This window comes from Amblyomma mixtum, chromosome 3 (genome assembly GCF_055824585.1).
Source record: "Amblyomma mixtum isolate Tamu chromosome 3, ASM5582458v1, whole genome shotgun sequence".
Lineage (NCBI taxonomy): Eukaryota > Metazoa > Arthropoda > Arachnida > Ixodida > Ixodidae > Amblyomma > Amblyomma mixtum.
In genome coordinates this window covers 376,497,635-376,510,058 of record NC_143014.1, presented here as the reverse complement: position 1 = coordinate 376,510,058, position 12,424 = coordinate 376,497,635, and the positions used below count along the sequence as shown (strand labels likewise).

Below are 12,424 nucleotides of genomic sequence, written 5' to 3'. Positions count from 1 at the left end.
AGAGAGCGAAGACGACATAAATGCACTGGAAAAGACCCTGATCGTACCTGGAGTAACCAACAGCCTCCCCCTACTGTGAGCTAAGGAAACTGGAGGTCAACAGTGTGGATGGACTCATAAGGAAGACGTTTAAGGTAGCGTTAGGCCTACCCGACCTCACACTATGAGCGAAACTACTAAAGGCAGACATAATGCCTATTCCAAATATATGGAGGCCCTCTTGTGCGTGCAAAATACCGGGCTCAGAACAAGCCCCACAGGCAGGCAGGTCCAGTATTGGATTGCCATGCAAGCTGACCTAAACGATATAGGGTCCAAGGGCAGCATCCCATGCCATATGAGCCCCTTGTCCAAGGGAACGAGTCTTGAACAGGACACAGGACGCAGAAAAAAATTGGACACATTATTTAAGCTCCGTCTTAAGGGTATGTAAGATGCGATAGCGTAATGGACTAGTCCCCATATATGCAGACGATCATTCTCTACTTACGTTCATAGAACCACACCTCCTGGCGCAGTGGTGCAGCGGTTAAGCGATGCGCCACTGCCCTGCGACGACAGGTGGGCCTTGTGCGGCCCAGGTTGCTCATCCCAAGTGACCAATCCTTAATTTAGCTGCCATCTGCCATGGTGGGCAGTTTTCTCACTATCCGCCGGTGGGCAGATAGTGATGTCGCCACAAGGCCATGTGACCTAGGTGGCCAGCCTGCCTCCTAGGTTGCTCTCTGGGCACCACATGTCCAAGCCATGCTAGTGATTTTTTGCCCATAACGCCTACGCCGACACCACATTTTCTGGAGAATGGGGCCTTTAACACTGTCGCGTTAATACAGACAGAATCGACTTAGTGTACACCGCCTCCTCCCCTTATCCCAGGAAGAGGTCGGAACAGTGGTGGTAGACCATTTACAGCGTTAGCTAGTAATTAAGGGCCTCCATAGCCCCAGAGAAACCTCCCAGCAGCTCAGTCGGCCGGAATAGCCCTAGTGATCACACACAGCTGGTGGTGGATCAATAAAATCCTGATGATCGTTAACGGATTCGCAGGAAGCTCACAGAGATAGCATGAACAGCAGGATCGACATGAACACCCTCACAATTCTGACGAAAGTAGCAAACTGAAACAGAATTCGCACCAGTTGCGATTTTCACCAGTGGCGGTTGAGCCTGGCGACAGTGACTCCATTCTTAACACTCGCACCCCCTTTCCCCTGCCACACACACACGCTTTTCACTGTCTGGTCTCCGATGGTGAGAAAACAGTTGTTGGGCCAGTAACCTCTTGTACGCGGAATTCCGGCTCGGGCGTCAGCAGGGCCAGCTGGGGGCTCAGTGCGGGACATTTCGGCGTGATAGTTTACGTTTCGTTGCAGCCTCTGATTCGTCAGCCCCGGGCCACGGTGAGAGACAGAGGACACTACGGGGGCTATGTGGAATGTGGCGGAGAGTAGTCGAGGCGGAGACCTTGGATGTGGCAGTGTGGTGTCTAACCGCACGTATGTTTGAAGTGGCAGCCGAGAGGTGGTCGGCTCGTCGCGAAGTGTCTGGCCAACGAGTAGCAACTCTGGGGACCCGACATCGACAACCTGATGCCCATCTCGGACCAGACCGTGACCACCTGAACAGCTAAGCCTCTGCCACTCCCACATTTATGAACTATACCTAAATTCTTTCTTTTAAAAGTGCCTTGCATTTGCTCTCACCTGTCATATTGGGTGCTGTGTCTCAAAGCTAAAATTAGTTCCGTCTGTCCTGTGCCTATGCTGTGCTATTGTTGATGATATGATGAAAGTGTTGTTTCTCTTTGTTAATTAAATTCTATTCACTCTTATTCCTGACTCCTGTGTCGTGCCTCAGGGCAGCGGCTGGTCAGGTGTAGACCTATCGCCTGTTAGCCACTCAGTTCTGCTTAAAATCTGGCACCTGGGGGGAGGTGTTTGTCTCTCCTATTACAATTGGTAACAGAGTGTATGGAGCCCATTGGTGTCGTGCTCAGCAGCAGTGGTCCCGAATGTTCCTGGCGCTCGCCTAAGACAACCCTTCATATGTTACAGGATTCACATCATCACCAGCACGTGCCTTGCTCCTTCCTCAAGCCCAGATCCAGCCGATTACCAGAAGACAACACCCCTGTTCCGTTCACCACCACTTCATAACTACGTCACATCAGGACCACTACAAAAAGGGCCCACATCGACAGCAGCGTTCACATACACTCAGCAGCAGCGGTCCCAAATGTTCCTGGCGCTCGCCTAAGACAACCCTTCATATGTTACAGGTTGGTCCCATTGACTTTGTACTCGGAGGGTGTGTGGCTGCCGCTGCTGCTGAGCGCACCTGTTTTTATAAACATGCCTGAATGCCTCATATGCAACAACTCGTTTGGGGACGACGAAATTTTCCTGTCTTGTTCGGAATGTCAATTCAGTTATCATGTGGGCGCCTGCTCGGGAGTATCTTTAACTGCGCACCGAAATAAATCCAAGGCGGCCCTAAATTCCTGAAAATGTGCCACTTGCAAAACAGCCAAGGCCCGAAGTGGTCAGAGTGCCGCAACCGATGATGAGGTAGGTGAGCCGAACTTTTCAACTGAAATTTTAGAGATTCACCGCAAACTTGCCATTCTAATCGAAATGAAAGTTAAGGTAGATGCCTTGGAAGAAATAAAGGAAACAGTGATAAATGTCGAACAGTCAATGCACGAGATGTCTTCAAAATATGACGAGGTCATCATTCAGATGAAGCAGCAAAATGCGGACATCGCACGCCTACGTAAACGTGTGGAGAAGCTGGAGGTCAAAGTAAATGATCAGGAAATTCATGAGCTTTGGCAGCAAATAAATGACCTCGATCAGTACAGCAGACGGCTCAGTCTGGAAGTACATGGTCTTCCATGGTCTTCCCTTACATGAAAGTGAAAATTTGCTAGAAAAGCTTAATCGCATCACAGATAATCTGCAGCTTCCGCATCTCTCTGGATCAGACATTGAATCCGCCCACCGTCTTCCGCTGAAGCCACGAGCTGATGCAACTGATGTCGAAACCGAGAAAGCTAGTACCGACAAGAATGTCAAGTTTCCACCCATCCTTGTCCGCTTTACTTCCTCTAGAACAAGAGATGCTTGGCTCGAAAAAAAAGCTGCACTGAAAGAATCAAGAAAAAGCATTTATTTCAATGAAAACCTCACCGCACAAAACAAAAAGCTTTTCTGGCACATGAAGGCACGAACAGATGAAAAAGATTATGAATTTGCGAGGTACAAGAATGGTAGACTGTTCGTACGCCGTGCCGCCCGCTCTCGGGTTATCAGAATCGTCACGAAGGAAGACCTCGATAAAATAAGGAAGAGGCAGTCATTTGTGCCAGCTTCTTGGTTTATTTGTGCTCAAAATGACAATCCCTTTTCGCAAATGCAAGTACTATGACACGCAATCCTTTAAAGAAAGCAGATCACTTCGTCGTGACAACCGGCTTTCTACGTTTCACTTGAATGCACAAAGCTTAAAAAGTAAGCATGAATCTGTTTGCTTGCTCCTAGATGAATTAAACCACAAATTTGATATTATGGCTTTTTCTGAGACATGGTTTCGTGATGAGTCTGATGCGGTGCACTTCCCAGGATATAGATGTGTTTCACTTCCCAGGAAAAAAAGCTTATGTCAAATGAAACTATTCCTTTGATGTCATTCGTGAGTTTATGGTTACGCTTGACGACTACGAATCACTGATGATTGAATGTGCTAGCACTATATTTGTTATTTGCAGGCCACCCACTGGAGTTATCTAAGCTGCTAGATTTCATTGACCACATCTTTGATTACTGTTCCCATCTTGGCAAACGTGTCGTTGTCACTGGGGATTTTAATATTAATCTACTTTATTTGGAGCATTATGCACAGGCATTTTTGGATGTGTTCTTTTCTTTTGGCTACGGAAATGTTATCACTGTTGCTACAAGGGTAACGAATGAATCTGAAACCCTACTTGATTTGTGCTTCACGACGCAAACAACTGGTCTAGAGTCGGGTGTCCTAATATCAGAAGTAAGTGATCACATGCCGATATTTGTATTTTTTAAGCCAGAAACAAAAATACACCGTCAACGTGAACATGACGCGCGACCACCATACAGAGAAATAAACGAGAGCATGATGGCTATTTTTGAAAGATCAATCAGCAAACTAGACTGGTCTTGCATTTACAACAGGACAGATCCTGTAGAGGTGTTCAGCCGTTTTGCTACAGTATTCAAACAGCTTTATGAGGAGGCATTTCCCTTAAGAGAGACTAAATGCAATAAGAAATGCAGAAAACCCTGGATCGACAACGATCTGTTAAAAAGAAAAAAAGAGCGAGAACGACTTTTTGGTGCTTTCATAAAGACAAGGAACCCAGAGTACTTAATAAAATTTAAAAAGGTAAGAAACAGACTGACCTGCGATATAAAATAAGCACGCGAAAGTTATGAGAACAAATTCAGTACTATTCTCAATGACCCCAAAAAGGTCTGGAAAACTATAAATGAACTGCCTCCTCATAAAAAAGAAAGCCCTGTTTCTGAGATAAGCGATGGCGGAACAATATACACCGGAGTTTCACTCGCGAATAAGTTTAACCAACATTTCTTGAAAAGTGGATCCTCAAGCGCTTCGGACACTGGCAACCCTACGTATAGATCGTATATCTCCACTATTATAAGCAGTTTTTTATTTTTCCCACCTACAGATGGGACAGAAATATGCAATCTTCTTCTCAAGTTAAAGAACTCGGCAGCTTGTGGTATCGACCGTATATAAAAGCGCAGCCTGTCAAAACAGTTGCCGCATGCATTAGTAAACCCCTTTCATACATCTGCAATCTGATATTATCAAATGGTATCTTTCCAGGTGAATTAAAAATCGCGAAAGTATCCGTGATATTTAAAGGGGATGACAGGAATGACATCAACAACTACAGGCCAATTTCTATCTTGCCAGTTTTTTCAAAAGTAGTCGAACAAGTGATTAATAAACGTTTACTGAGTTTCTGCAATATAAATAACACTATGACCGGTAAACAGTACGGGTTTCGAAAACAACAATATATGGAAACAGCGCTACTACGCATTACAGAAAAAATAGTCAGCAACCTTGAGAATAAACTGTTCACAATAGGAATATTTCTTGACTTTAAAAAGGCGTTCGACTCTATCAAACACGACATCTTATTGCTAAAGTTAAGTGAGTATGGCATAAGGGAAATTGCTCTTAACCTAGTGAAAAGCTATTTAAGTAATCGACTACAGTGCACACAAATACTTAAATCGAGATCTGCACTAGGAGAAATCAAATATGGTGTCCCACGAGGGTCTATTCTCGGTCTGCTCCTTTCTCTTTTGTACATAAATGACATTATTAACATACCCCTAACAGCAGACATCATACTATATGCTGATGACACTAACGTATTTTTTTCTGGTGCAAACTTATCTAATGTTCAGCACGAAGCTAACATTTGGCTAAAGAACATTTCTGAATGGCTAAGAATAAATAAATTAGAACTTAACATTAAAAAAACAAAGTACATTGTTTTTCACCCTCGTGGTAAGCATATTGATGAAAACATAGCGCTAAAATATAACGGTGAGAACATCCAGCGCTGCATTTCTCATAATTTCTGGGAGTTTTGTTTGAAGAAAACTTGAACTGGTCAAATCATATCAACAGCATAAAAACCAGTATTGTGAGGTCTATTGGTATTATTAATAAGTTAAGAAACCTGCTACCCCAACAACTGAAAATTCAGCTGTATTATAGTCTAGTGCATTCACGCCTTCAATACTGTTTCTCCGTTTCGGGAACTACAACAAAAACCAACTTAGATAGGTTATATAGATTACAGAAACGAATAGTACGCATTATAGAAAATGCACCTTACAGGACTCAATCTGCCCCGCTTTTCAAGAAAAACAATGTGCTAACAATCGAAAACCTGGTAAACAGAAAAACTGCAATTGCCACATTCCGCGCAGTCAAGCTTAATGAAACTGAATCTTTCCGAAAATATCTGCTGAAGGACCACAGCTACAACACAAGGTGCACAGCTTACAACATATGTAAAATACGCACAAATTATGGCATGCAAAAGCAATCCTTTGTTATACCAAATTTGTTAAATCGTCCAAATTTAAGCAGCGCTAACTTTTAGGACGAACACACAGAGGACATGAGAGGACGGGCGCTGTCATCGCCCATCCTGTCATGTCCTCTGTGTGTTCATCCTAAAAGTTAGTGCTGCTTAAATTTGAATGAAAGAAAATGCATAACCAACTAGCCCCGCAACGTGTTTTACTAATTGTTAAATCGTCACCCAGCCATCATGGCAATTGTAAATCAATCATCGTCCATAGGGGTTTTCAAAAAGAAGTTGAATGCCTACTTAATGTCATAGTAGAAAGGACTTGACTTGGTAAATTTCTTGCTTTTTGAGTGCCAGTTTCTTACTTTTGCACCACGTTTTGTATCGCTGCATGTTTTTTCGTTTTTCACCTATAATTCAGTGCCTGCAACTGTTTTCATGTCCACATTTTCCTTTTTTTTCCTTCACCGTATGCTGAGGTGCTGTGTGTACTGAGAGGCTGACACTCGTCAGGCATCCGTGCCTTTTTGTCAGCCTCTTAGACAGACCTGCACATTTGTATCACGTCTGCCTGAAATAAACTTTCAAACTTTCAAATACATATTCCACCCTGGTGCACATTTGCTGAATGCTGGGGAATGAAGGATTACCCGGAATTGAGGGAGCAAATAGGCTAGCTCGAGCTAACACCAACTACGTAACACTTCTTATGGTACCCTGAACACCGGCAGTCATGTTCGTTGCTGATCGCCTGGAACATCACCGTACCCTCAAGTTACTTTGTGCTCCTCCACATAAGGACCTAGACAAAAAGCAATCCTAGGACTGGAGAAAAATCAAATGGAGGTTTACCAAAAACTACTCCTACATAACGGCACGTATCAGACTAGGCGTAGGGAGGATAGTCGCTGGTACGAAGACTCACATCCCTCGCTAGAACACGATACGAGGGAATGTCAGGGCAAGGCAGATTTAAGAAAATGCATATGCACTTCTCGATAGCACTGGGGGGCCCTGCCAGGCAGCTCTGACCTCAACAAACAGCTTAAGCTGATCAAAGCGGTCGAGGAGGCTGCTAGAGACAGTGCAGAGCTGGACTAAAGACCCAACCATGCTCTACAATCAGTACTTTTGCAATTTTGAACAAATGCTGTCAATCAATCAAAAAACCACAGCAAAAATAAATGACCCTGACATGCGTCGTTATCCCCCGATCCCTTTCAATGCAACCACGGCCACATTGTCCACCCTGGTGGCTCAGAAGGACAAATGTGGCTGTGCCCATCAACGCAGCGTGTAGAGGAGAACACCGACTCGGTTCACACTGCCGATATTCATGTGAACATGCAAGAACTCATGCTTGTGATAGTGTTACGTTTGACAAGGGTTTCCACACACAACAGGAGAGGGTCTCTCTTAGCTCTGAATATACATCCGCAGTTTCATCATGACCGGTAGCTTCTGATAGCGCGATGTGACAGTCGCTTCGTCGGAATGGGCCTTCTAAATTTACAGTTGCCGGGGAAAAGATTAGCACATCCGACCGGCGACCGACACTATGGTGCATGAGTGTGGCGTTAACGACAGCGAAGTACTCGACAGTATTGGGACGGTGCAGCTTCAGAATGTTAGGAATGGTCCTGCGGACAGTTAATTCGGAAAACACCCAGTTCCGGTTCTTTGTTTCCAACCAGCGGCTTGCTTCCAGGGTGACAAGTCAGGCTCGACAAACCACTTTAATATCTTCTGAACCAACAGCGCTATGAACTAATCTCGCTTAAACTAGTCATTTTAGTGTACAAAGTTCCAGTGGGAACACTATAAAAGTCCTTGCTACAACAAATATCTTCATTGCCCTGATTACGGTAAAAGCAAAATCGAAACACGACATCTGACGGCACTGCAACCTTGAAAGAATGCACGAGGCACCCCAAAGCCCTCATTTGTCCATCTAGCGAGACGTTCCGTTTCACCAGGAATCCTCCGCACAACCCGTGTCCGATGCACTATCTGTTGTGTTGTTGCGATTGGTTTGGTTTGGTTTATGGGGTTTAACGTTCCCAAGCAACTCAGGCTATGAGGGACGCCGTAGTGGAGGGCTCCGGAAATTTCGACCACCTGGGGTTCTTTAACGTGCACTGACATCTCACAGTACACGGGCCTCTAGAATTTCGCCTCCATCGAAATTTGACAAAGAATGGAAGTGCACGGACCTGCCCACTGGCTCGAGCTGAGAAAATCGCTGCCATATGCACACACAGATTTTGCACGAGGTGAGAGGAATGACTGAAAGAAGAGTCACGTGTCACAACAGCCATGTTCGCCTAAGCTATGGCGACGACTTTAGCAATGGACACCTCCTGAGGCAAGAAGCCTCGGCACAATCGGCAAGCGCCCCTAAATCCCAGAAGTGTTGCTTGTTGAACGAGTTGGTCATCCATAATAGTAAAGCAGCATGTAACAAGACAGGACAAAAGGAGGAACACTGAACGACACGAGTGCTCGTGTCATTCAGTCCCAGCCTCGTAGGGCTAGGAAGCCACCCTTTTGGTCTTGTTTTGTCTGCACTATCTTCCAGTAAGGCTCTGAGGCAGGAGTGTTCCGAACGCGTTCTCTACTCCACCACACTGCAACAGACGGAGCGTCCCTGGAATCTGGCTGGTGCCACGTTCATAAACGGCAAAGCCATGCAAAATGCTATCTCGCTGCTCTTGTCGCCGGACACTTGCGCAAATCTTGTTCTGTCAGCAACTGCTGCAAGCCAATCATTAAGCTAAGCGAGAAGTCGACAGTGAGGAAAGCATGCTCCCGAAGGAGAAAAACAGAATCATAAATCAATGGACTCATAATTCAATGAAAGGCATAAAGACTTACCTCGTACCACATCCCAAGAAAAGAGCTGTGCCCTGCATGAAGAAAACACCTACGTGATTTTGCGTTAACAAATTCAGAAGAGAAAAACAGTAATTTACAGGGAAAGTGTAAAAGGCAAAAAACAAAATCCCACTATTATGAAACAGTGCCCTACCACACAATCGAAATGCCCAACTTTTTCACTCTTTCACAAATGAAGATGACCTTTAAGAAAGAAAACTGTTGGACTAGTTGCTCTGACATAACACTGATCTTATTTAGAACATATGAAAGGACGAAGGAACACACAATGTCATCATTTGCGGTAAATAAGATGAGAATTGCCACATGTCTGACCGTGCATTCTCTAATGGCATATGAAGAGGGCCACACAGGACACAGAACAGCCCTGGCTGAAAAACGACAAAACCGCACCATCACTGTTCACTTGGCCCAGCCCATCCAGCTTACTTTCCAAGTCGCCTGCAGCGAGATCATATGTGGGCTACCTTTATTGTGCACTCTTTATGCTCAAGAGAGAAAAGCAGCACTTACAGAGAAAGTGTAAGAGACAAGAAACAAAATCCCACGATCGCACAACAGTGTCTTACCACACAATTGAAAACTCAACATTTTTCACATTACTGCAAAATAATAATCACCTTTAAAAGAGTTGTCATTTTTTATGGCTGGTTCATGTTCCGAGATAGCATTCATGCTGCTTAGTGCAAACAGGACGAAGGAAAAGCCGAAGACAAACATGGGCGTGCATATTTGCCTTCATCTTCTCCTTCTTCCTGTTATTTGCACTAACTGAGATGAAAATCACCACCTGCTCTGGCCATGCCCTCCAATGGCTTACAAAGAGGGGCTCACAACACAAAACAGCCCTGGCTGAAAGCGACGAAAGTGCACTATCACTGTTCACTTGGCACAGTCCATCTGCCTTGCTTACATTTCAAGCTGCCTCTCACGATATTCTATATGCACTGCATTTATTGTGCAATCTTTCTGTTCCCTGCCACTTTCTATTGGCCCACAAGTGCTCGAAAAGCTATCAAGAATCGATGCGCACAGCGACAGCCTCTCGTGAAATTTTGTGGAACTACGTATGACCACAACGTGCCACAGAGTTTTTGCCTACGACCACTGCCTCAGAAAAGGAAGCACTGCTCTGCGGTGGACTGCGGCAGTTAATAAGAGATTACAGTGGATCAAAAGTTAAGAGAACCATATTCCAGACCGCTTTTGCAACAGCAAGTGTTGCAAGAGCCTGCCATTCCAGGATGCTCGACTACTGGCTGGCATGATGTCTACCAAAATCCGCATTGAGAGAAAGTTGTTGCTGCTGCCAAGGGCAACGGAAAGCAAATTTTATGCAACGTCTATACACAGATGTCATGCAGATATCCCCACAGTGAAACTTGTGGCTACACTAGGCATGAAATGTGCCTTCGCATCTATAAACACAACAAATTTTTTCAGTGTCTGAAGAGCAAATTGTGGCACATTTTGTGTCTGAAGTGCAAATCGTGGCACATTATCTCCAGTTAACGTCTCAACCATCTACCCCTGCCTGGAAGCCAGTGAAATATAATTTAGACCATTCTTTTCCGGCTTTCACTGTATCCAGAATCAAAATAGGGCACATCTTGTGTTCAATGTTAAGCAGAAACTCTCTGTGTCACCTTTTGGCCAGGACCTCTGGGGCCATGTAGTTTGGGGTGCCACAGAGGGTGTTCTTACGCTTCCCCTCGTAGTCGACCCGGGTGGAGAGTCCGAAGTCTCCCACTTTCAGCTCCATGCAGCCGTTGAGCAGGTTGCCGAGCTTCTGCACCAGGCACTGGCAGGCGAGCAGCAGCTGAAGCAGGAAACTTCGGGCTTGGTCAGGGTCACGCGGCACCGGTGCATTTCCAGCAGAGACTAGAAAACAATGCAATGAAAAGTTTGTAGACCTAACCTAACAAAACCATGCCACGTCCACTGTAGAAGGCACCTGGTTCCCATTGAGTGCTCACAGAGACTCCTGAGAAAATAGGAAGCACACGCATGTGTTAGCCCCAAACTTAGCCTTACGCATTCCCTCCTCCTCTTCCTCCTCAGAAGAAACCCAATTCTATAATAAAAAAAAAATCTTTTTTTTTCTCGGTTCATGTTTTCGCCAATGATTACTAAATGCACTTGTGGTTGTGTGGTACTCACACAACCCCGTTTTTATGATGCTTATTACGTGCAAACTCCATGAGATGAGCACAGAAGGAAGAACAAAACTAGGACAAAGCGCGAACTGAAAACTGTTTGAAACAACTCAAAACAGTTGTCAGTATGAGCTCCATCCTGTCAGTGTCCTTCCCTTCTTCTGTGCTCGTCCCGCAAAGTGTAGCGCTTAATGAGCATTGTGGACAAGCAACTAGGCCCCCTCCATCAGCCTGTTTTTAGCTTAAACAGTACAGAAATGGTCGGTCCCATAAAGAAGCTAACCAATCGGCTATCTGCAATCAGAACCTGGCCTGCAAGTTGGAGAGCAAGGCTTACATTGCTCCTGCGTAGGGTTGTTTACGTTTGGCCCTGTTGTGTTCCCTTGGCAAGCCAATTTCACAAGACACAAAGTCGTGTGTTGGCCGCAGTGTAGGCACTTACTGCGTAAACGGACGGATATATCTGGCTTGTTAGACTAAAGAGCGGATATGTGTTGGATTGCAGCTGTCTCCAAGCGATAGACTACTGCCTATGCAAACCTTAATGTGGAGGAGGGTACCGTCTTCCTGCTGGTGTGTCTTGCAGAATGTCTCCATATAGCCTGCCAACTGCCAGTGCCCCTCTGCTTCCCGGATGACACATGCAGGGCAGATAGCTTCGTCTCGCAGGCTGCCCCTGACGGCTTCATGCCCTGGCATCCACTTTACAGAGTGTTCCTGCCACTGCATAGGTTTTCACTTTGTTGACGAAGTTGCAGGGCACATGCCCCTTCGAATGCTTGCTAGGTGTGCCAAGGCTGTCGAGCTAGGCCACGCGAAGCGACAACACAGTGGCTCAAAACAGAGTGCCACTTGTGCTGCAGAGTGCTTCTCCAGTAACCTGTTGCATGTGACAATTTATCCTACTCAGCAACCGGGAACACTCAGACAACCACTTAGTGCACAGCTGCAGTGCCATGCACAAGTCAGCAAACTAGCTGACAGGCTGGCATGCTGACATCAGCAGGTGGGATTACGCAGCACAGTGATAGTGTTCTGTTCCCAAGAAATCGGTGGGCTTTTGTCACTTCTGCCATTCTGACACCAGCCTCGCGCTGCAACTATCACGCTCTCAATGCACGACTGTATCCTTACCTTGTTGCTGCTCTCATGTGACAGCAACAACTGAGACGCAGTCTAAATGACAATGAGAACAAAAGTTTCTTCTTTGTTCTATATTTTGCTTGCTTGTGTTTTAATTGATATGCGCATGACA

At 45.5% G+C, this 12,424-nt stretch overlaps 1 protein-coding gene across 8 annotated transcripts in view; it reads right to left on the bottom strand.

Moving 5' to 3' along the window:
- LOC149356850 (uncharacterized) overlaps positions 1-11,042 on the bottom strand; it is a 45,175-nt gene extending 34,133 nt beyond the window's left edge. For 5 of the 8 annotated variants that reach the window (XM_089584360.1, XM_089584361.1, XM_089584362.1 and 2 more), the window contains exons 1-2: positions 10,660-11,042; positions 8,993-9,041 (exon numbers count right to left, since the gene is read on the bottom strand). In XM_089584360.1, coding sequence (XP_089440486.1) covers positions 8,993-9,041; positions 10,660-10,775 — 165 coding nt within the window. In that variant the 5' untranslated portion in view covers positions 10,776-11,042. The remainder of the gene's footprint in view (positions 1-8,992; positions 9,042-10,659) is intronic. The other 3 variants (XM_089584364.1, XM_089584365.1, XM_089584363.1) reach the window with 2 other exon arrangements.
- Positions 11,043-12,424: the final 1,382 nt, after the last annotated feature.